The sequence below is a fragment of the Antedon mediterranea genome, chromosome 5 (assembly GCF_964355755.1).
Source record: "Antedon mediterranea chromosome 5, ecAntMedi1.1, whole genome shotgun sequence".
Classification (NCBI taxonomy): domain Eukaryota; kingdom Metazoa; phylum Echinodermata; class Crinoidea; order Comatulida; family Antedonidae; genus Antedon; species Antedon mediterranea.
In genome coordinates, this window is record NC_092674.1 from 24,681,261 (window position 1) to 24,708,000 (window position 26,740).

The 26,740-nt window shown below is 33.1% G+C and overlaps 2 protein-coding genes across 3 annotated transcripts in view; one reads left to right on the top strand and one right to left on the bottom strand.

The window, feature by feature from the left end:
• Window positions 1-180: 180 nt before the first annotated feature.
• Window positions 181-25,338, bottom strand: LOC140050021 (angiomotin-like). The gene is made up of 13 exons (XM_072095015.1): window positions 25,210-25,338; window positions 22,242-22,980; window positions 15,258-15,417; window positions 10,419-10,563; window positions 8,770-8,892; window positions 7,198-7,343; window positions 4,560-4,709; window positions 3,952-4,068; window positions 3,396-3,457; window positions 2,415-2,549; window positions 1,508-1,908; window positions 872-936; window positions 181-712 (listed from the first exon to the last, which is right to left on the bottom strand). The coding sequence occupies exons 2-13, from the start codon at window positions 22,865-22,867 to the stop codon at window positions 662-664; spliced, it is 2,181 nt and encodes a 726-aa protein (XP_071951116.1). The 5' UTR covers window positions 22,868-22,980; window positions 25,210-25,338; the 3' UTR covers window positions 181-661.
• Window positions 20,590-26,740, top strand: part of LOC140050022 (pleckstrin homology domain-containing family B member 2-like) — an 89,773-nt gene continuing 83,622 nt past the window's right edge. For both annotated transcript variants that reach the window (XM_072095017.1, XM_072095018.1), the window contains exon 1: window positions 20,590-20,600. The gene's annotated coding sequence lies outside the window, so the exon portion shown is untranslated. The remainder of the gene's footprint in view (window positions 20,601-26,740) is intronic.

Genomic DNA, 26,740 nt, shown 5'->3' on the forward strand with positions numbered 1-26,740 from the left:
AGCCTTATTAGATCTTTGTATGATTTTTATTAATTAATGGGAACATCTCTACAAGACGTGGACGGTATAACCGATAGAAAGTGTTTAAACTGAAGAGTAGAAAATGACCGGTGACAAGTTAATCAATTGTGACCTCCTAAATTCATGTGGTGTGAATTATGATAATGAATCAACAAACAGTGCAATATCATCTAAATCAAATACTATTTATTTTAAAAATAGTAAATAATAATGCTAAATATAAATGTGTAAAATGCCCATTCAATAAACTTTATCTTCCTTATCTTCAACAGTTTTCTTCAAACTATTCTTCAATAACAATTTTATTTATCCATTTCTAACGTAACAGTCTTCTTAGAGATATGAAGCCAAGATAACATACAGTTTCTTTGATATTTTCTAAACATCAAAATGAAGATTGTAGTCAATCAGCTTATAAATTTCAGCTCACAAACGTTCAGGCATCCTAAAAAGTGTATCTTTGAGAGTCAACAAGCACAAAAGAAAATTGTAGAGGTCGCACCACCATCTACGAATCCAATTGAAGGACTTTTGTTTCAAAACTAACAAGTATTTCTATAAACATATCCAGTTGTTTGTACCCAATGCATCAAAAATACCTTTTGTAATTATATAATTCATTCAGATTGAAAATGTTATTTTAAACATTCTGACCAGATGATTTCTTAAATAATGAGTCCAGTATCTTGTCCTGAAAAAAAAAAATGGAAAAATTAATTTCAACAGTGTTGTGCATTACTATATATAAATCTTTATTTGTTACTTGTTAAAATGATGTGAGTGAACAAATGAATTTGATTGAAGAAATGAGCGAGTGAGTAAATAAATGAATATAACTTGTTACACTAACCTGTTGTTGAATGTCCTGATCTAACTGTTTTAATTTTTCATCTAACACGTATCGCTTGTCAATCTCTGAAAAAAAAAAAATTAGATAATAATAAATACAAAAAAACATTATAATCTTATTTATTATAGCAAGAATTTCATGATGAATTAAGTCACAAATATAACATTTTAAAATATATATATATATATATCTTATCATTTCAAATTAATTAATTAAATTTCAGTATATCACCGGGCGTAGCCGTTTAGAATTAATATTGTTTGCCTGTTGTATACATATGGGCGACTTTTTCTCATTCTCACAGATTTCCTCATCTTTATCGTTTCAAATTAATTAATTAAATTTCAGTATATCACCGGGCGGTTTAGAATTAATGTTCTTTGCCTGATTTGTTTATATATATATATATATATATATACACAACAGGCAATATATATATATATACATTTATATAAAGACATTAGACATTAATTCTAAATCGCCAAGTGATATACTGAAATTTAATTAATTAATTTGAAACGATAAGATGAGGAAATCTGTGAGAATTATATATATTCATATATAAAAGTTGCCCATGTGTGTTATGTAGGAGATACAGACTAAAAATTATTTTATATTATATAATTGTACACATACCTTGTAACCCAACAGATGACAATGCTGATGTGCTGTGTGACATGTAAGAATCCCCCATCATCAATAACCTTTCCTGTGACCCATGACCTTTGCTCTGAGGTCGTGCTGCTAAGTTTTGGTACGACCCTGCTGGTGACTTGATAGTCAGATTCTGCATTGAGTTCACTGGTGATTTCTGTGCAAGGTTCTGGAGAGAGTTCGAGCTTCCGGTGAGTCTTGACTGTTGCTGCACAGACTCTGATGACCCCATTCGTAGGTTCTGTAGAGAGCTATGTGGTGAAGTTGTCGATCGTAAAAGTTTTTCAAGGGAAGAGAGGGAAGCATCCTTCTGAAGGGACTGATGTTGAAGTACCTGGATGACCGAGTCTTTATGAGACAGTTCAGCATGCAATACTCGAACCCTAAGAAAATAAAAAAACATATTAATTCATTTTCACTGCCATTGCTAAAACTATGTCTACACTTTCAAACTTGTGACAAAAAATGTGATGTGCCCATATATGGATACGATGATGAGTCTGCAGGCATATTTGCTAATCTATAGGCTCAGCAGAAATTTGTTATTCTTGATTATTTTGTAATTAAATAATATAAAGTAGAGCCCCTCCTTTAGGAAACGCCTAATCGAATCAACAAAATATGAAATATATATTTTACCCAACTCCTATTCTGGGGACAGGACACTCCTATCAAACGAGAGGCAATATTTATTTTAACACTTTGTTCAACCTCCATTCCATTTTCCATAAAATAAACAAGAGGCAATATGTGTATATATATATATATATATTTTGAACACTTCATCCAACTTATATTCAGGGGACATTCTTATTATGGGGGGAATTTGAGTGACAAAAGAGGTGCTACTGTAGATAATATGTTGTTATCTTTTATTATTGTATTTTACTTTGCTTCTAACTCTGCGATCCGCTTCTTTGCAAGGTAAATATCTTCCGCTTGTTTCGTCTTCTCAGTTTGTGCATCTACAAGAACTCGTTCAGCCTCTATTGAGTTTTTTTCCAAAGCCGCGATTCTTGCATCCCTATGTAAAAATAGATAAACAATCACAACCTTTAACCTCTGACCTTAGAGAAACAATTAAAACTTTAACCTCTGAAACATTTTAGTCTTTTTGAATAAGAGCCTACGTTACAATCTTACAATTTATCTTATAAAGCATAACAATTTTGTTTTTTATAAATCAAACATATTGCCAAAAAAAAAAAAATAAATAAAAAACAGTATTTAAACTAAAGTATTTAAAGTCTTATAATTTTGATTTTCTCAGCAACAGTGAATATAAATCATAGACTTTAGAAATGAAAATTGCCTAGACATTCTGTGAGTTACAGTTGATTAATTACATACACCAAATATTTGAAATGCTTTCACAGGGGCCCAGGTAATAGTTTAAAAAGAATCTTATTGCTAATATATATATATAATATAATATATTTACAGTGATCGGAGTCTTAAATAAAACCAGTGGCAATATTAAAGATGTTTTGTCCCCGAAAAACATCAAAAATGAAGATTAATTAAATCAGACTTTGAATTGGTTATTGTGTAGTTTTAATCAAGTTAATCACTTCCGTAGAAAAAAAAACGAAAAAAATAATTTCATATTAAAATGACAAAATAAATGGTTAAATTCAAACAAAAATCTATTGGCTGGCAGCCAATCTAATTATTTTTGGCTTTAAATTACATTTTTTTCAGGTAAATAATTTTGTTTCGATCTAATTTTTGGTCAAAGTGGATAACTATTATGTGACATAAAAATGGCATATTCAACAGAAAAATTTGTAATAATTTTTTCAGGGGAACAATACATCTTTAACAACTGAATCACTGTACAATTTTTAACATTTACCAAATCAACACATACCTTTGTGTGTTGGACTGTGCCAGCATTCGAATTGCATTTTCTTCTTGTAACTTTAATTCCATCTATAAAACAAAAAATAATCAGTTTAGTATTATTTCTTGGAAAAGGTAATCCAAGCACATATACATTTTAGCTAAATTTTGTTTTTATTTTTTCTTGTAAATTTCTGGTTAAACTTTTCAAGTTTTTCTTTTAATCTCATTATCGACTTATTTTTTTTATTTCTTTATATTTTAACGATGATGAATAAAATACATTTGATTTGATATCTAATACGCTCATTATGGGACAAAACAAAGTGAAAACCAGTGCTTCCCGAATAAAAGCAAAATCTTACAATTTGTGATAAAATTCAGACAAAAATAGTTGGCAACTAAAATTTGAAAGGGTGCCCAAATTTGTTGGGATTCTGCATGTACTAAAAACCATTGAACTTTCAGGTTATTCTCAGCGACATTGTATAAATGATGAACAACCCATTCAATGTAATGTCATAGTCAGAGAGAGAAAGATTTTAACCAAGAATTTTCAACAAAAAAATACAGGGAGCACTTACTTTGCTTATGTCAGCCTCCAAGCTGCTGATTTTTTCCTCTTTTTTCTTCAGCATTTCTAAGAGAGATTGGTTGCTTGGGCTATCAGCAACACTTCCTTCATCTTTTGCACTTTTGTTCTAAAATAAAACATTTGGAGTGTTGATGAAAATGTTTTCATATGGGAGTGTTTTCGATGGGAGTGTTTTAAAGGCAGGGTTGTGGAATTGTTTTGGATATGATTATGAGAACATTCATGGTACTGTGAAAGCACTCATGGTAAAACTGTGAGAACACTCGTGGTACAGTGAGAACACTCATGGTACTGTGAAAGGACTCCATGAAAATTTTGAAATTTATTCCCAAGAATTATTATAAAAAACAGGATGTCATAAAGTAGAATATTATTTCTGATTAATGTCGACAAAGATTTATGGCACGTAACTTTATATTACAGTATTGTGGAATTTCCTGCAAAATGATTTATGTGGGTATACATTAGGGTATATAGTGAAGTGTACATTTTTCTCAGGGTAAAGCCAACACCAAATGACAATATTAATACACATGACGAGCACTTAATTGGAGGGATTAGTCCATTATGTTTATAGGGTGTTTTTTTAGTTTATACCTGTTGTTTCTTAAGGCCTTCTATTTGTTTCTCTAATTCTTGTCGCATTTCTTGATCTTTCTTCTCCCTTTTTAAATTTGCTGCCTTCATTGTAAATATTGTTTTCTGTAGAGATTCAACTTGCTCCTCTAATATTTGTCTTTTTCTTGACTGTAAAAAACAAAAAACAAAAAGTTAAATTTTGTCTGGAAAAAAGGGAAAACAATTCCCACTTAAAGAGCTGCAATTTTCATTCCGATTATTTGTCTCCTGGTCAAAATGCATGAGTAATCATGAAGTCCTAATTCCTGAGCTCAGATTGGCTGCACAATTTTTCACTTTGCAAAATGTAGAAACTATGATTTCGCTAAGTGAAAAACTCAAGGACCTCGAATTTGACGCAGAGAGGGATTTGGAAGATGAAATACATTGCGCATGTGCATCTCTTGTGATTTGTGTGAATATATTTGTCTAGTGAAAAATAGCCTTAATATTACTCTATGGAAATTTTTAAATGAGTTCTAATAACAAAAAATTAACATCCTACAATTAAAGACAAACTTGAATTGATAGACAGAATAAAAAACAACATTAATTGATGGGTAAAGAACATGTTGTACAACTTCTTGACCTTAATGGGTAAGAACTTTAAGCACGATAATGGCATTTTATAGAATTATTTTTACCACATCAAAGAGCTTCACAGTATACCCTGACATATGATACATAAACATAAATTTCAGAAACACATCCATCTTTGTTAGTGGTTATATAATCAATCATGTTAAGGCAGCTTTTAAAAAGCAATATTCTAGCATAAAGCATTATTTGAATTCCACTGTAAGCTAGTTGCTAGGATGGAAATACACAAACATCAATAAACTCAGAGTAAAGGAATTATTAAAGGAAGGAAGCAGGGCCTAAGAATTGTAAAATGAAGTGCTGAAGTTAGGGGATAAGGGTGTCTATCTAAACCCTCCTGTTGAAATTTAATAAACTCAGAAAAGTAGAAGGAATCAGGTTAGGCATGAGAGGGCTTGTTCTGGGTCGTGAGGTGGTTTCCCGATTAATCGTACGATCAAAACGGTACTGGGTATGATCAACTAGCGTTCGTGTTCCCACCTAACCATCCATTCATAGAAGTACTGCTGAAGATATCAATCTGTGGCGACAATAGAATGGACCCGAGACCTGGCTATCTTCGACTTTTAAATAATAGAAAGTTTAGAAAAATGTTTTTGTTAAACTAGAAATGTACGTTGTATGTATATAGAAAAAAATGGTTGTAGTTTTCAAAATTACGTTGTATAAGTTGCGATGTGAAAAACTGTTATTTGATCGTTAGTTGTCGTGTACATAAAGCAAAAATATAAATAGCCTATAATAAAATAAAATAAAAATCGTTAGTAAAACTTTTAAAAAGAGTAAAGATATAAGGAAGAAAAGCAAAGAGATCATGGAGCGGCTGTACCAGAATATACAACACTAAGTATTGTAAAGTTAAAAACAAAAAATTTAGGCGATCTTGTCAAAGGTCAAGCGCCTTCAGCCTGCCACGTTTCGATATTCAATATTGAACACACATAGCAGATTTAGGATTTTAAAATATGAGGGAAGGGCCTAAAGTTAGGGGTAACGGTGTCTATCTAAGCCCTCCTGTCGAAAGTAAATTTTTCCTTCCCACCTGTCATGAAAATTTCATCTGAAAATGTCCGATGTAAACATAATTGTTTATCAACACTAAGTTTCTTTTATTTCACATGTATATTCGCCCACCGCCACACTTACCTTATTACCCCCACTGTAAGCATAAAGCTATTTTTTACAATAAAGCACATAGGTATTCATAGGAAAAGGGAATTGGTAAATAATTTCTAACCATTATTGCTTCATCATAATCAATTCTTATCAAATCCCAAGCAAATCAATGTTACAGTAAGTAGTTAGACTAGAATTTCAAAGAGTTGTATTAGTCCAACTAACCTAGCCAGTACATTCACCCATCCATTCCCTCAACAACCATCAACTGTTAGGTCTCAAACTTTCACACCATTGATTGGTACAGCCATGTTTTACAAGGAAAGTATTCCATGTGAAGAGAGACACATGTACATTGAAAAGTGCGTTCACCCGTAAGGGTCACAATGATTTCAAGTCAATCTTTGATTTGGCAAAGTCATACATTGATCATACACATACCGTCACATAATTGTTTCCAACATTTATGTGAGCTTGTACCCTATCAATTTCTTTATGATCGACAGTAGCAAGAAGTGTTTATTTGATGAACTTTTTTTTAGGTCTGGAAAAGTCAATTGAACTTTTTCTATTCAATTGTCTTTCTTATACAGTACAGTAAGGGTTTTTGGGATGGGTGCCCAAAAGGTTATTACAGGGATGGTATTTATAGCTTATAGTGGGTGCTAATAACAGTAAGTTATTTATATTGATATTTATATTTATTTGATTTCAAGTACTACAAAATAAAGTAAATTTGAAACATTGTAAAACAAAGAAAGAAGAAATAAAATTGAGTAAGCATAAACTTTGGAATTAACACTTATTACAACAAGGGATTTTGTATCTAATATAAATACATACAGTTGTTATAATAATAATAAAGTGTTTTCAAGTTATCCTAAGTCACTACGTTCCATACCTCTTCTTGCATCTTTGAAACGTTAGACTGAGCATTTGACAACACCGTATCCAGTAGGTCAATATGGTTACGCTGCTCTGTGAGGGTGGCCGTTTGTGCTGACAACTCAACTTCAAGACGTTCCTTCGCTGCTACCTCATCATTGTCTACACAAAACAATAAGACCATCTATTAAGTCTCAATATACAGAATTATTTTTTTTCATACTAACAGCGAGCACAAACTCGCCAATTACAGGATGGATAAACTATTTTATAATTTATCGTGCTCATATAAACTAAGTCTAATTTGAGGCTTAGACTAGAGTGGAGTTGAAAGAGTTGCGAGTTACACTACATAGGTACTAGGTCAGGATTGAACCACGGACTTTGGGATTGGAAGGAAAGCGCATTAACCACCAAGCTACAGCTCCATTACAATTAATTACATTATTAACTACGTTCAATGAAAATGTATGTGCCTTAATAATAATTTAGTGAACCAATCACAGATTAAAACCACTTTTACTTTTTTCTTATTAAATAATTTCCACTTTACTTGGTATTTCAGCAATGAGTTGGAAACATTGATGTTTGTAATGAAGCAAGAAGCAAAACCTATCAACAAGTAGGGCTATGCAGCCTTGGCCTTTTAACATGTGTCAATCTAAACACATCCATCTTTCACTTGAATCATACCAATGGATTTCAGTTAATCCTGCACTGTTGTAGTGTAGACAGATTAGTAAATTCATGTGTTTGACTTTGAGTTTTTTAGTATAAAGATTTGTTGACATTGGACTTGAAAAATAGTAGTAAACCAGTGGTAACTTTATATCCAAGGCCATGGGTACTTTTGACCAATGTTTGCACTTGAATTATTCGTCCAGATGGTTAAACTCTAGTTAAAACCATGGTTTTCATAGAAAAGGTGTACTGTTTAGTTACAGATGAGATATTGATAAGTATATGGTACCATGGAGAAATAAGTTAGTTATTTCTCCATGATGGTACTGAGCACACAGTTGATAAAAAATTAACTGGTTTTTATCCCAGAGGGAACTGTAGCTAGATTGGAAATTTTTGGCTCAATTTAGGTACCGATTTGGAAAATCTGGAAAAAATTAAGTCCAGTGTGATTGAATCCTTAGAGGTACTGTATGTTTAGACCATGTTTATCCTAATCTTTTCCTTAATTTGAAATAGGTCAAATGCCATGTACAGTAAGATACAAAAACCACTGTGGGTCTAATACCCTAGTTGCAGCGTCATGTTGTCGACGCCAGGGAAAATAACATGCTCTATTGCTAGAGCCTGGCCATATCAGGTTTAAACGGGGTGGCGTGCGGCTAACCTTTCGCAGAGGGTTTCTAGCTCTCTTCTTGGAGAGAATAGTCTAATGTCGGTTTATCCAGGTAATCTAGGCACGAAATAGACACAAAAACCACTGTGGGTCTTATACCCTAAAGCTCAGATATCAAAATCAACATGAGACCTGATACTTGTACATAAAGAGAAATTGCTTTAATTCAGTTTTTGTGCCCAACAATACTAAAATTTAACAACATAAAATAAATAAATATACTGTACTTACGTTGTGCTATTAGATGATTAATAATGGTATCTTTTTTTGCAAGTTCAGCTTTTAAATCCGAGTCCAATATATACTGTGATTCTAAGGCTGTTAATTTTGCATTCTGCAAACACTCCGCACTCACTGTAAACAATATTAATATTATTTTAATTAAGAAATAAGAGCAACTTTTGCAAATTTCTTTGTAAGCAATTGAGATGCCTGTGTGATGTGGACAAATATGGTAGTGATATGGCAAAATATGGTAGTGATATTACATCATCATGTCCATATATGATGAGTACATCACATTTCACATAAAGTTTGAAAATGATAGTGTAGTCTTTAAAAAGGATGCCACAGTATAAAAGGCAAAAAAGTGGGTGACAAATCAATCATTCATATCAAAATGTTAATTTTAAAAAAATACAAAACATGACATTATGAATTAATTACTAAACTCGTACAATGGATTGTAAAATATGCATTTTATTTGTTTGGTCTGCTGTTCTTCGTTGTTTTGAAATAGGGACACTAGCGCATTTCCGCAATTAAGGTTCAGCCACTGATCAGTCTGACCTGACCTGACCTGACTGAACCTAGTCTCAGTAGGTGTGACACTTCACCCCAAGCACCAAATCAGGTTGCTATATTTGGCATTTCTAGTACAGTAAACTGTTTGGTATTTTACCAATATACACTGCCAGTCAAATATCAATAATATATTGATTGTTTTAAAATATTGCATTCTGATGAATAGAAAATTCTATGCTGAACTATTGATGATACAGTCTAAACTGAAGTGAGGTTTCAAAATTTTTACAAATTTAATTTTAAAGTAGATTTTTCTGACAATATATTATTAGGCCATGGAGAAGATACAGTATATACCCGGCCGTACTGACGCGGGTATAAGCCCACCCCCCTTGAACATGAAATCACGTCAAGTTTGGGGGGTGGGCTTATACCCGAGGATCCAAAAATGCAGATCGTCAAAAACAGCACATGTACACTGTGTATTCCACCATGCGAGCGAGCGCCCTCACGTGTACGACGTTGCCTCTAAATACACGAGGTGTAGAGTGTCGGAAAATTAAGCTTATGTTCGTGTAATTTATCGTAGAATATCTTATTTTAAATTGAACAAGAATTTATCAAGCAGAAAAGCAAGTATACAATGTTCGTTAAATAGAAATGTACCAAAGAAATTTAATAAGCTTGTTTATGGCAGCCGATACCAAATAGTGGTTTTCCGTTTTGGCGACTTGTAGCGTCGTGTGTGAAGCGATCTTCGACCGCGATGGAGTGTAAACAAAACAGGACCACTAGGCCTCATATGGCCTAGCGTATATTGGCCTAGCTTGGTTATGATCAAAGGTAGGTGTATTCGGTGTATGGACGTCGGCAAATACAAAATAATGTATTACGACACACACTGTAGATCTTCGAATTAATGGGTGGGCTTATACCAGAGTGCCTCATTTTTCATGAAAATTATTCAAAAGCCAGGGGTGGGCTTATACCCAAGTATGGGCTTATACCCGCGTCAGTACGGTATATATATGTATATATATATATATATATATATGTGTATATATATATATATATGTGTATATATATATGTGTATATATATATGTGTATATATATTTCCTCTATGATTTAAACTTACTTCGCAGTTCTTTATTCTCGTCTTGAAACCTTTTTAAATCTAATTCCAACTTCATCCTCATTTTAGTCTCTAAAAGTTCTCGTTTTTTGGTAGATTCGATTATTTTTTCATGATCTGCTTGCACTTTATGTACATCCCTTTCAAACTGAAAAAAAATATATATAAAACCAAATTTAACGAAAAATAAGTTATGTGTTACAAACACACAGTACACTGAGTGTTATAATTAACCTTTCTCAAACGTTGGTCAATACTGTAGATTGATATACGATTTCAGCCAATTTTTCAATTCTGTTTTTTTCAAACTCTCTTTTGATCATAGTTCATAGTTCTTGTGACTTCTGATGTGTGTGAATTGTGTTATTTTGTTTGGATTTCCCCCATCTGTAACCAGAGCATGATTGGTGAAATACAATCATGTGGTACATACTTCAAGATGTTGTGGATTGTTTGAACATGTAACATTCACCCCGACCAAATCACTCACTGTGTATATTAAGTATAGTACAAAAATCAAACAGTAATTTCTCAAAACTGACCAGCACGATTATGGCAAACTTTTGATATTGTTATTTATAAAATTATTATTCTAAATATGTAAATAAAAATTGTAGATCCATGACATCGGAACAAGATGAAACATTAGAATGTACTGCGTATGGCCTATTTTGTAAATGCAAGTATATCTGCCAAACTTGCATTTCTAACCACTAGGAAAAAACCTCAACACAACACACAATAAATTGTGGGGTGGGGGATGGAATCACAAGAATGTGTTATGTATACAGATAGGAGAGCATACATAAAATGTTACACATACTAACTGTACTTTATATATACACAAATCACTAGTGAAATTCCTATGCCTATAGAATGTACAGTGGCTGTCTACAATGTGTCATGCATTCTTACACCATTGCCATACAGTTGACAGATAGAATGTAATCAGCTATGGCAGTAATGCCTGTAGTCACTAATAACTACCTTGCCTTGTGTTGGCCTAGCAGAATGTCAAGGATTTTTGTCATTAAATTCAACAATTAGAAATATTTGATTTCTCTGAACAATTCTGAATAAAGTACAGGACGTATTTCTTTTGTTTAAGAATAAACTTTCCTTCAAGTTGAAATCACCAAAAAAAAAAAAAGCAACAAAAAGGAGAAATTTAAAGCCTGTAAATGGAATAAATATTATATTATTACCGAAGAGAAAACACATTTTGCTCCAGTACAGTATTATTACTGTATTATAATACAATAATTCTTACAGTACTTTGTATGTTTAAGTTCAAATAATAAAATAATGCCATAGACTACTTACTGGAAACAAAATGTATATATACTGTATATATAATACTATACAGTACTGTATTTTTAAATTAAGACTTTTCTTTATTATAGATGTCTATTACTATTAGTAATCTGTATGCACGATACCTATAATGTGGCAACATTTCGTGGTCAACAACAATTTGGTTAATTTACTAAATAAATTAAATTTTAATGATCACCAGTTGAAATTCCAATCTAAACCATGTAGCAAATAGTTTCGCTCTTTGTGAAGAGAGAATAAAAAGACTTGGTGTTTACCTAGAGCTCTACATATTACATGGATGAACAATTATTAGACATTTCCATTTTATTCACGATTGTATTCAAAATTTTATTGTGTGTTCGTTAGTAATTTGTTAATACTAGGTCGTGTGTACAGTAGAATCTATTTTTATCCATTTAGAATTTTTTTTAATGTAGTACTGTACAAACTTTGAAAACATTTTTTATCCTCAGGGGCGGATTGCTATAAGTGGTCTATAACCGGTCTTAGCGCTTAGCCGGCTATAATTCGTGACGTAGCAAGTAGTCTTTATTTATAGACCATTGCTATACCGCGGTCTGACCTGTAAACGGTCTTTAAAATTAAAGCCTACTCAAAGGAGTCTTAAACCTCTCTTTTTGTTGCTTTTACGTATTATTTATCGTCAAAGACAACCAATAGAACGAGTTTTAAGTGTTAAATCAAATAATAATGGTGATTTTATTCTTATATAGCCCTAGAATAGATTTTCTGGCGTAGAAATGTACGTACTGTTATGATTGTGAATTGAACAAGCGTGACGAACATTACCTTATTTGGTATTCTACGCGCAAAGTACGCCCTCAATTTGTTACTTTACGCGGTCTTATCCAAGACTGTTTTATAGCAATGGTCTATCAGGAGTGGCTTTAATAAGACCGTCTATCTGATAAAGCCGGCTTTAATCGGGGAGTTAAGACCATCAGTTAAGACTGTTTTATAGCAATCCACCCCTGTACTGTAGTAAGTTCTAAATCTACAACTTTATTGTAAAAGGGACATTTTGACAAAGTAATTTAAAACTGAGCACACCCATTTTATTTTAATTTACTGCTGTAGTTTCCCAAACCACAATAATTACTGTACACCAACATATTTGTTATTTCACTTCTTATAATATTAACATTCCAGGACAATTTAAATAACAATAGAAAAATAGTAAACATATTACTGTAGTATTACCAAACTATGGTACTAAAAAGATTTGCTAAACAATAAACCTAGTGCAACTTGCATTGCAAACAAATGTTTAACATGGTAGTGGTTGTAATTAAAAACCTTGAAGTTACCCTATGGGACAAGTGGAATGTCTTCATTACCAAACCACCTCTAGGTTTTCACTAGCTGAGCTAGGCTATACCATTTAATAAAATAGGGATGTGTAGATTTGACCTTTTATTTGCTTTTGGGGACATTGGTATGCCATTCACTGGTATGAATATATAGCTATATTGTAAACATGTTATGCAATATACACTTTCTATGCATTGTGCTCTATACAGGTCTTGCTATTAAATATTGTACACAGTAGGCCTACTCAATTATGAACACATACAATATCAAAGATTTTATGTTAAATGTAAATATACTGTACTACTGTACATTCTTGTTAATGTGAAATGATGCCAAAAACTTCCAACTGGATTTTTAACAGATTAGATACTCCTACTGACACTGTACTGTATCTCTCATTTACAGTAATTTCAATGAAGTAGGTACTGTAACGTACAAGCTCTCCTATCTCTCCGAAATACTGTGGTAAATTACACAGTACATATTCTGCTAATAACTAATATAAATTTTAATAATAATACGTCGATGCTTAACGCACAAAGCAATGCTGGTGGTAATGTTTTTTGATGTGTCTGGAAACATATTCCCATAATGTTGCAGCTAGTAATCAGCGCAGTTGTGATTTGACCTACACCAGGTACTCATTTGTACACCTGGGTGGAGAGAGGAAAACGACTATACAGGCTATACAGTAATTACAAATCTATAGAACATGGAATTAGTGCCCATGATTGAAGCAATGGATTCTTTAATGGAAAACACTGCGATGTGATATCATAAACAATATTTTGTCAAATTACTGTGCTACCCTACAATTAAAATGGACTAGGCTAGTTTGGAATTCATTTAACTTGGATAAAAGCCAAAGTATTTCTTCAAGAAGGGATCAAAACTATACCACCACTAGTGAAAATCCAATAAAACTTTCCTAATCTTTATTTTATTTCACATCTTTATATATTTAAAAATATTGCCTATTTTGTAAGATTAAATGATGAATTTTCTCATCAAAATTATTGGTTGTAACTTTCGTTTACTGTCTGTAGCTGTACAGTTTAGAATCTCATGTTTTGATCCTTTTTAAAATTGAAATTAAAAGAAATTTCAATAGTTTGTGTCAAATTAAACTTTGACATGCATTCATTTTTTTTATTAATATAAAAGCCAATGAATAATTCATACAGCCAAAATGCATAATGATTTACTATCTGTATGCTAATTTGTTTTAAACTTTATAACAATATGTATAAACTATATGTGGTAATAAAATTGGTAAATGTGGTCAGGAATGGTGAGGTAAAATGTATCAACAAAGTTCAAAAGTTAACTTTTATAGTTATGAAGTCAGGTACATGGTCACCAGAGAGTGCAAGCATACAATAATTTAAAAATTGTCAGTAGAATTGATCACATATGATGTTAGGGTAAATATTTAAACATTTTTGCCATAAAAATTATCAAACATAAAAATTATTACAGTTTCTAAAATTATGAAAAGAAAAATTCCAGCAAGCCTACAGTAGGTCTTACATTTGGGTCAAAGACATAATTCTAAAAATCCCCATGGAGACCATAAAATGAATTGGTCCCTGCAGATGAAAACAGTGAGAATTACATCAGATCCAAAGGTCATATAGGTATAATCCACTTCCATAGAAATTGTGGGAATATTTCTAAATACAGTACAATAAAGAGAGGTTTTTAAACTGTTATAAACATTTTTTTTGGTAAAAATAAAATTAAAAACACTAAATTACAAAATTGGTGCCATGAGCAAAATGCACAAAGTAAAAATAAACGGTAAACAGGTGCCAGCAGTTCATTAGTAAAATGGGTAGCTCAAACAAAGAAAAGAAAAAGATTCTAAGATTGTTCTTTTATTAACAGTATGCAAATGATTGCCTAGTTTATAAACATAGGGTGCATGCCCCCACCACCTAAATTTATAATGGTATTTTACCAACAGGAGAAAAAAAATAATAAATTATAACAAAATGTAAAAAAAAAAAATAGAAGTTCTTTATGTTTTAAAAAGTTTCAGTTCATTTTACTCCTTCTCCCACTTATTTTGACTTAATTAGTAAAAAGATACATATTTTGGCACATATGGCGTTTCATACTATACTTGATCTCGTGTAAAAATCTAACTGGACGACTCGCATTTGGGTCAAGTTGGTTTATACTGTACTGTACCTTTTGTAACTTGCTGACTTTTTGGTAATATCCCTCTAATTCTTGCCGTAATGCTGTGTTCTCTTCTGATAATATTTCAACCATTTTAGTAGCTCGTCCAGCGATTGCTTCATGATCGACTTCAAAGTTTGAATTTTGTTTTGTGTGTGGTGATGTTGTCCTAAAAAAAAATTAGAAACTTAGTATTAAATTGTCAGTTATAACTTTTATGATTTTCTAAGAAGAAAATTTAATGAAATACAACAAGTATAAAGGTACTGTATTTAAAATTATGTGCTGAGAAGATTTTTGTTTCTCTCCATTTCTTTCCCACATAATGGAATAAATAATATTCTAAAATAGTAGGCCTACTACGGGTCATTCCATCTCAGTTCACCCAAAAAAAATGGAATTTTAAACCCTACCTCTTCCAATTTTGATGAAATTTGGTATATGGGTGATTCATAGCAATTAAAGCCAAAATTTCAAATTTTAACTTTATCGGACCAACGGTTTTCGAGATATCGCAATTTCAATTTTCGGTTTTTACGCAAAAAAGGGAGCGGCCGCCACGTTTCAAAGAGCTGTATCTCGGGAACTATAGGTTCGATTTTAAAAACAAAGGTATTTTTGTAAAGGGGAGACCATAAGGAACCTAAATATACTAATTGTGTGTGTTTTATGTTAATTTTAAGTTGAATAAAACTTTGACATATATTTTGACCTTGAAATTGACCCCGTGGAACACGCCCGATTTGTTGGTGACTATCACGAAAAATGTAGCCCTACTTGTCAACTACAACATATAACAAAATTGGAGGGGTTTTTTTGTTTGTTTCCATGAAATTACAATTTGAAGTTGACATACCTCTTCCTTTTAGTGTATTTTTGGTGTTGTTATATACTTATACACAGTGTGAACACTAACTGTTAAGGTGTCTTATTGTTACGCTTTCTCATCAGGCCCACTTAAACAGTAGATATACTTTGATATGAGAAATACTGGGTAACTCACATACTTTTCAAATCAATTTTGACACATAGTTTAGTGTCCTTACTATGTTATTATGCATATTAATGCATAATAAGTGATTGCAGAGAACATACATCAGTTACTGATGCCTTTTTAAAGGTTGTCATCCCCTATTTAAAATCAAAACTACCAACCATGAAAAAAGTTCATTATTTCACAGATGGATGTGGCGGCCAATACAAAAACAAATATAACTTTATTAACCTTTGCCACCACCAGGAAGATTTTTGTTTAGACGCCGAGGGGAATTTTTTCGCTACATCACATGGCAAGAGTGCATGTGATGGCATAGGTGGAACAGTTAAGAGGCTTGTCACTAAGAGAAGCTTACAGCGTTTGACTGAATGTCATATTCTCACATCTCTCAGTATGTTCGACTACTGTGTAATTTTTTATTTTTATTTATGTCTTTAGGCAATGTGGCCAAGGATTACCAATAGTGAATTAATCACTGTCCTATCAGATAGGTGGTAATCCCCCTGATACAGGGGCTATTGTGTGAACCAGTTCACCGGGATAACCCCCTACTCTTTTTCGAATAATGAACTGGGTTCTTTAAAGTACACACAGGTTATAACTGTGTACACTGGACCTACGGTTTATAGTCCTTATCTGAGAAGACTTGTTCCACCACCAGAACTAGGAGCGAGTCGGCCTCGAACCCTTGCCGATGTTGTTGTTGGCTCTTTAGGTACGGTAAACGACGCCCCTGCCTTAACCGCTCGGCCATATGACTCGCTCATATGGACATTCCAGGCATCAACTTTTTTCATGTGGGAATAGATGAGGTATCTACTGTGGAAAAAGAAATAAAGCCGAGATTCAACCTCGCCCAGACCATCAAGGGTACATTACAATATCATCGCTTTGTTCACGTTTATCTGGCACAGATGCAGGTCTACAAACTTAGTACCCAGATAAACCCTCCGGATGTGGTAGTGATTCAAGAATCTTTCAGTGATGAAAATGAAATTGTTGCTGATACACAACCCACCATTATTAGACTTCAGAATTTGTGTGCTGTAGTTATGATGGTGTCCCATTTGGTTGTGGATGTCTCAGAAGAGTTTGGGGATTATCAAATTAAATTTATGCATCCTCATGGGCCAGCGAAAATCTTTTATTGGCCGTCCAAAGAAGACTGTTGTTGGATTCCTGAATCAAATGTACATTGTATTATAGCCTCTCCGTTTATAAAATCCTCTTCGACTAGGAATTACAGTAATTTCCCAAAATGAACGCCACAACATTTCTAAATACTGTTTGAATTGGCCAGATGACAAGGAGTAAAGGCCAGACATAGACAATTGTAACATTATAATAATATTTAGTTTGTAAATAAAATTATTTTTGGAATACATCAAATTGACATTGAAGTAATGCATGGACAGACACCAAAATACACTAAAATAACATAGTAAGGACACTAAACTATGTGTCAAAATTGATTTGAAAAGTATGTGAGTTACCCAGTATTTCTCATATCAAAATATATCTACTGTAGTGTTTAAGTGGGCCTGATGAGAAAGCGTAACAATAAGACACCTTAACAGTTAGTGTTCACACTGTGTATAAGTATATAACAACACCAAAAAATACACTAAAAGGAAGAGGTATGTCAACTTCAAATTGTAATTTCATGGAAACAAAGAAAAAAACCCCTCCAATTTTTTTATATGTTGTAGTTGACACGTAGGGCTACATTTTTCGTGATAGTCACCAACAAATCGGGCGTGTTCCACGGTGTCAATTTCAAGGTCAAAATATATTTCAAAGTTTTATTAAACTTAAAATTAACATAAAACACACACAATTAGTATATTTAGATTCCTTATGGTCTCCCCTTTACAAAAATACCTTTGCTTTTAAAATTGAACCTATAGTTCCCGAGATACAGCTCTTTGAAACGTGGCGGACGCGCCCTTTTTTGCGTAAAAACCGAAAATTGAAATTGCGATATCTCGAAAACCGTTGGTCCGATAAAGTTAAAATTTGAAATTTTGACTTTAATTGCTATGAATCACCCATATACCAAATTTCATCAAAATTGGAAGAGGTAGGGTTTAACTCATTGGGTGATCTGAGATGGAATGACCCCTACTATAGTTGATTGAAATACAGTATTTATACTGGGTAACCTCTTCAGTCAAAGACTGCTCTCCCAGAGGGCCAAGTTGGTGATCAGTGGCTGTGATGTACTAATACACCGGGGTAACCCCCTACTCGTCTCGAAAGATCTAGGTGCATACGAGCTAGATGTGTACACTGGACCTACGGTTTATAGTCCTTATCCGAGAAGACTCGTTCCATCACCAGAACCATGGAGTGAGTGAGCTTCGAACCCCAGCCTATGTTATGGCTACGTAATTACGGTTCCACTGTCTTAACTGCTCGGCCAGTATTTTTTTTATTCTAATCTTTTTTTCTAAAGTACTCTGTACAATTACAGTAAACATTTCTAAAAAATGTAAATTGTAAAGTTACCAAATAAATACAGTACAGTGGATTTATAGGACAAAATCATAGAAAGGGATTTATAGCAATTTCTGATCATTTTAATCTCTGTCTACACTATCAAATTAGTTTAACAAAAAAAAGTGTGATGTGCCAAATATGGTGGTGATGCATCATTTGATTATCATGTCCATATACAGTAGCTAACCCTTATTTTACGTACGGTACGGGACCGGAAGGGGTACGTAAAACATGGGATTCGTAAAATCCAGGTTGACCATAAATTGACCCCAAATATGTAGAGATCATAGCTATAAAGGCTACCGTGTTTGCCTACTTTACTGTACACAGCATGCAGGTGGTCACTAGCTAGGCCTGGCCAGGCTAGCAGGCCTAGCAAGATGTGAGGCCTAACTAGAAAAGTACAGTATATACAGCCTGTGCGATTAAATAAAATATCAATGTTCTTGTATTTGTAAAACACAGGTTCTACTGTACTGTACATGGGCACATCACATTTTTTGTCACATAAAGTTTGAGATCTTTAAAGACTGCATTACAGTAGACGGATCAAAACTCTATCCAATCCTCTCATCAATCGTGTTTTAAAAAAAGACTTCTTTACAAAAGTAACAATTAACTTAGAATTCCTCTTACGATTAAATAATCATATCCAATTATTGTATAAGCCTTTCTGGATTATTAACAACTTTCCTGGAAGAACTTGATTATTTTTGGAGAACAGAATAATTCACATCCAATCAGGAATGAAAGTGGATCAGTTGAACTTGACCAAACCAAGGCCAACTGATTTTGTACCACCAGACAGGCTTTTTAACTTATATTGACTGTGTGAATAAATTATTATATATTTCTTGGCAACATAATGGGAAATACTACTATTTCTAATAAGAAAAAATACATTTTAAAACCAACCCTAGACATTTTTTTTATCTAAAAAAGTTGTTTTGTTGTTGTTTTACCTTTTCTTTTTTTAATTTAAGATAAAAAATTACCTACCTACAGTACCTACAGTGAGTACCCCATATTTTTTAACCTATTACGCCAACATAAACTCTTTTTGGCCTAATAGTATACAGTAATCATAATGGCTTGCCTCACTTTTTATAAGAGGTTCACAGAAATGGGACAAACTTCCAATAAACCAATAAAAACACTCAACTGATTTGGTGTTGGAATGCCATTATTAACAAATCAGTTATCCCTGTTGCAACTTTTTACTGTTCGGTTGAGATTGTTTCAACTACTTTAAATAAGCCTATTTTCCACTAGGCGAATTTGTTCGCACGAATCGAAAGCGTCATGCTCTGCACATGCGTATTCGAGTTTCTGTCTGTCATACTCCCTTCTGCGACGAATTCTAGTTCCTTTATTTTTCGCTGCAGCGACATTTACTAGTTCGAATTGTTTCTACTTTTTGCGAAGCGAAATATTGCACAACCAATCAGAGCTCAGGAAATGAGCTATGACGCTTTCATGAGCACTCATGCGAATCAAAATGCTCAGCAACCACGCGAGGAACATGAACGTCGCAGCTATTCGCTCATGTAGTGGAAAGAGAGTATGCGATTTTTTTCTCTTCGAAACGTCGGATTTGCGCGAACAAATTCGCCTAGTGGAAAATAGGCTTTAGTGTACATTTCGCCATCTGATAAAAGTCTAATGTTGACGATGGGATATTTCTTTTTCTACAGTTTACGTCATGCTGTACAGTACATTTTTTATACAAATATTCAGTGCATTTACTCAGTATACAGTCAACTCTTTTATTTTAATACCTGTACAGTACCACCTTTGGACTGGCCTACAGAGTACCTTTAATGTCTGGTTTTCTGGAAAGTCTGGTATTTTTACTAAAAGAATTAGGGCATTTTGAACCTCAAAGTCTGGTTAAATTGTGAGAGAGAGAGTTTCCGGGTATCTGTTGTAAGACTCCTTTTATCATACAGTACAGTAATCAACAGCGTGTACCGTTAATATCCCCAATTTGTTTTTTATTACTTTTACAATACAACATTCTGAGATGAATCTTTGTTTTTAATTACCAAAGACTTCCAGACATGTTTGAGGTTTCTAATTAACATAATTTTTTTTTAAATAATTGCATTCAGTGCATTTAATTTGTTTTATGTGGTTAAAACCTGAACCACAACAGCCAGTATAATTGTACTGCTAAATTCTATCAGTAAAGTTATTGCTAAACTGTGTTATTTAAGCACAGTTTTTACCGATTTAGTAATATCCGGTTAGTGACATAATTAAGAAATTAGAAGAATACAGAGATTTCTGCCCCTTTGGCTATGAATTACTGTACTTTTTCACCAGTTTTAACTTCAAAATTTTTTTTTTTTTTATGGACAACTTTATAACTGAGTTCAAACAATAAAGATCTCTCTTCTCACACATTGATTCATGTTCATATTTTTAATAATTTTATAACTAAACTCAAATCTCAATTTTGAGTTTATAAAGTTCTACTAACTGTGTACATTAACATTGTTTTCTTCCCATGTTCTGTAATTAAATGCACTAAAAATATGCGACTGTTTTATACAAGACAGTCTACAGGTTCATACAATGTATTAACGTGCCGGGAAAAATGTCTTACACTATTTATAATTCTCTTTCAATCTTTTGTAAATTAATTGTTTACGTACTGATATCAATAGAAAAATACGCTTTATTTATGAAAGGAAATAACAAATAAAACTCCAAAACAAGAAATTCTATTTCTTGAATACTGTACACATGATAGCACTAAACATTCCATCTTTATACGGTAATTGGTTTGCTTTCTTCGGAATTGTCACCGTTTTTGGAAAATGTGTAGGAATGCAAGAAAAATATTTGCAAATTTAGCCCCAAGGCGAAAAAATACTTTTTTGATTTCCGTAAGGCCAAAAAATCATGCGGGTAATTGAAACATAACAAAGGGGGGAAGAATATTAAAGCTGGAATGTCAATCGTTACTTTAAGGTATTAAAGTACAGTACCTGTTCCAAGAGACTGACACAAATTATACTTGTTATTTTTTTTAGAGGATAAAAATTGCGCTGATCTACCGGTCAATAAAAAGCAAATTAAACGTAACCCGGGGGTTTCTTTCCCCTTTATAATGCATGAATCATGTCACCATGACATGCACTATTTGCGATCGTAACATCTTTCTTTTGGCCTGTCAATCATGTGAGCGATGTACTATACTGTAGTTGATTCTCTGTACCATACTGTAGGTAGGCCTAAACGACAAACTCCTGTTGTTTGTAGGCCTATACATTTTTATACATTATGAAGTTGTGGCCACTAAATAATTTTTCATGGACAAAACAACCTTTTTCGTAATCTGCAGATTTTTTTTTCAATTTCTCTAGCTGTACAAATATGGGTCATGGCGTGGCTAATAGTAGAATGTCATAACAGAAATGACTCATACTGTACATACATTAATTGGTTGTCATAGCGAATATATCTGTATATTATTATTATACTGTACTTACTTTTCTTTGACACCATCCGGTAAGGCCTCGGCAGATCTCGAGCCCTCTGGTGTGTTTTCAGAATCTCCACCACCATTCCTTACTGTATTACTTATAGCTAATCCATATTCGGGGCCTATAGATGTACCGGGGTAGTCTGGAGGGGGAGGTCTCTTATCAAGGTCAGTTATCAATTGTTCTTGGCTGGTAATAACTGGTAACTGCATATGAAAACTGGTACCAAATTCTCTTGATAAACTGTCCAATATACTTGTTTGTCCTTGAGATTGTAGTCTTTCATATTGCGGTTTAGCACTCACTAATCCATGTTCGGGGCTTGTGTTATTATCTTTTTCATGCGAGTCTGTTTGTTGTTCAGTCTTGTCCGAAATGTCCGACGCACCGATAAACTCTTTCCAATTCGATTTTCCAACCATCGAGGAACTGTCCTTGAATATTTGTATATCGTCACTTAGCGACGGTTTATGACGTTTTAGTTGTTTTTCGACGGTTAATAAGTGATCGTCGCTTTTCGTTTGCCGGTGAAGAACCGTGCCAGTGCTGCTGGCTTGTGGCATTACAGCAGCAGTGAATAAAAAACCGTGAGTGGTCTGCAACATGGTTTTAACAGGTCCAGTCTGGGCCATATCTTACAAGTTATAAAGCATCATTGTTTATACAAGTAAACATCCTTAGTGAAATCATTGGCATAAATACATTTTGATTTGTCATAACTCGGATTTCCACCTTTAAAAAATTCCTGAAAGTGAAAGGAAATGGTTTTGTTAATAAAATGTTACTTTCTCATCTCCATTTCATCATCACTCATTCCATCTCAATAAGGAAATAATTTCAGTGATGTAAGCTGTACAGTACAGAACTGGTAACAAGACTCAGTAGAGAAAAAGATGTCAACGCGATTTACTTGTTGAAATTCCTCAAGTAAAACAGTATAAAACAGGGCTGTCGTCATGGGACACAATGTACATAGTAAGGTATACAGTTTACAGTATGAACAGTGCAATATAAATGCATTTTAATTTTAATAATGATGTATCAACTATTCATTGCTCATTGCAATAAAAGCCTGGTCACATGTAATGCAAAGCAATACATCCAAAACCACAGTTAGTGTTATTATGTCACATGACCACGGTATTAACCAATCGAAATCAATTACACAAAAAAAAATTAAATAAATAAACTGAAGATAGTGATCTAGGGTCAAGGAATGACTTGACCTGGCTGATGGCAGGTATCAGATGCATCTAGGAATGCTAACAATTTAATTATGAGTACTGAACATCCAGCTGCCTTTATAGCCTAGAATATTGAAAGAAATAGTCCAATAACTTTCAATGACGTCACATCAAACGAACTATGCATTTAGTCTCGTTAAAATTAAGTTAAAAGTAAACTGTATAACATTCATTGAGTATTTTGTAAATCCAAAAAATAATACTAAACTGTACAGTAACTTCAGTTTTAAAACTACTACAAATAAGTTTATATTTCTACAGTTGACCGAACCTAATTCAGCCACTTATTAACAGTGCTATCATGAGCATACCATGGAGGACAGGTACATGATCATACCAACATTAAAAAGACCCTTTTCTATTAATAAGGAATCTGGACTCTTCTTATAAAGGTGAAGGAAAAAAAAACAAAGGCAACATCTGATGTTCCGAAATTAGAACTATAAATCTACAGTACATCAAAGGCCAGAGCATGTTGCAGTAACTTCAAGTTCAACATAGCTTTCTCCTATTTTGTGCACAGTACAGTACAGCTACACTGTACTGTAGTATAATGATAAATCACATTCTAGATCTTATAGCCATTGACTGTATAGTTATAGTAGGCATGCAGTACATAATGTACTGTATTTGTTCTAAGCTGTGCTGTGACTAAAAATAAAAGTTTATTAGATGATAAAGGGAATACCACACAATCCTGATTGATAGAGGCATGCTGGGTAGGAATGTCTCAAATAACATGTGACCACAACATGTCTGTGTGTAGCTTCAACAATAAATAAATGATGTATGATGAACCAATACTGTAAAAATGTAAACATTTGAATCACTCTGTAAAAAGGACAGCCCCATAACTTTTAAGAGCCCCACGCCCCCCACTCCTATTTTTATAGATCTTGTTGTCTACTGTACCGTAAGGCCAAGGACACTTTTCACATTATGTACCATTTAGATATTTGTATGATTTTTTTGTGTGTATAATTTACCTTTACAAGCAGACATTTAAAAAATGTGTTAGTCGCCACCAAATCTTGAAAACAAATTACAGTTGCCTAGAAAGAAACACCCTCTGTAAAGCAGATAAAGACAGTATCTCCTAATACCAAACTTTATTTAATTAATATCGGTGGAGACGATTTTTCAATATTTTTAATCAATCAATATGTAATGCTAATTTGTTTGATACATTATAGATCTACAACAATAGAATACTGTAAGTAACTGTATTTAGAATTTTATTATATAGGCCTAAGCTTATTTGTTATGCCATGGATGTTTACGATGAAGCCACCCTTTACAATGATAAACCAATGACACATAATTTATTTTTTTAACTCATCAACAACTAAAATCAACCAAATAGCCTGTATGTTAAACAACAAAATCTCAACCAAAACAAAGTACATTTAATTAAATATAATTTTATAAGCTATAGCCTACTTAATATTAGGGCAAGGTGTGCTGCTGTAGGCCCTAGATATTGCCTAATAATAAGAAAAATCATTTAGTTGGGTTAAAAGATCAGTTGATAGCCTAGGCCTCCACACACCACCATACATTGTGCTCCATCGAGAAAGACGATGGGTTCGTACCCTCTCTCTTCCCACACCATGCATTCATCAAAACACAACCACCGACTGCCCAACAACCACAACCACATTACGAAAATTACCGACCAAAAAACGGAACACAATTTAATGATAATCATTTTATAAAATCATGAAACATACCAATCGTCAATTTACATAATTGTATTATCCTTGGATGAGTTAAAACGATGATTTGTTCCCTCTATTGCCCATCAAATCCACCTTTCTTCGGTTTTCTTTCTTCCTACCTTTTTGGCTATTAAGCACGTCTGCTTTGCTACAATTTTATTATTGTTAGCACTGGCTTCAGTATGCTAGGAATGTAGAGTACTATTCAGTATACCAAATTGGACTTCAGATTAGGTTTTTTCTCTTCAAATAGTTTACTCCCGAGTTTACTTCAACGTAAATGTTTTCAAAATGAAAAATAAACGTAATAATATAATATAAATTTTGCACATGGTTAAGTTCTATGTTAGGTTCACTTTGAAGGACGTATTTCATCTAAAATAAGTTGGAAATGAAGCATTAATTCACCGAACATGATGATCCGCTATCGCTGTCTGGACAAAGCGAGTCTAATACCTCCAAAACATTTTTTAAAGAAGTTAAGGTGTACCCTGTGTGTTACAGGATAACATGCCAATGCCAATTATAAATTTTTCCTTCTCATATATATTTCCTTTTATTTATGGAGCATTTTAATTCATTATTTCAGTGGAACGTTTTAATTATACCTAAATACTAATGTTTGCTATGTATAGGCCCTACAATCATTATATGTATAGTGAACTATAATATCTCTATGATATGTGAAATCTGAAGTGTAATAAAATACATGATTAATGTCAGAATAAAAAAAATCAACAATGTTTAAAAGGACAATTATACTACTTAATGGAGGGACCTCGATTTTTGGAAAATCTTGCCAAATACCAGGCAATATATTTAGCCTAAATGCACTGCCTCTAGGCCTGCTATATTGATTTATTTGTATTTTGGTTACAGTATCTGATACTAAGTAGATAGTCGAGTACTTTCAAGAAAAAGACAAAATGCGAAATCGCCGCATTTATTTATTTGTCCTTTTTGTATTTTTATTTTAAAATCAAAAACACACATAATTATTATTATAATTATTATAATAATATGATATATTTCATAATACTTTTTTTAATGTCGAATTGTTGCAGGTGGCCAATTACTCGTAGATGGTTTGACAATTGTAGAATCGTAACTAAGTTGTTTTAATTTTTCTTTTTGACCTGTTGGTCTTTCTTTTCCTTTATATATATATTTTGTTAATTAGCAGAATAAATAAATAAAATACATTCATTATTTAATTATTTTTAGAACAATTTAGACGTTTACCAAACAATCACAGAGAACTTATCTTTGACAACATTAGTACATTCCCTACTTATTCAACAAGTCGCGGGTCTCCATGTCTTTAATACTGAAATATTATATACTGAATTTTTAATTTTTTTTGGTCTCCCCAAGTTGATTGAATAACAACAGTAGTCTCGAAATCAGACGCAGCGTGGTAGAAACTGAACATGTTTGATGTCCAATTTGGTATGCTTACTAGAGGTACATACTTTTTTTGAAATATGATGCCACTGAAATAATATGATGCCGCCTCCACCAGCCATGAAAATAACACATGGCG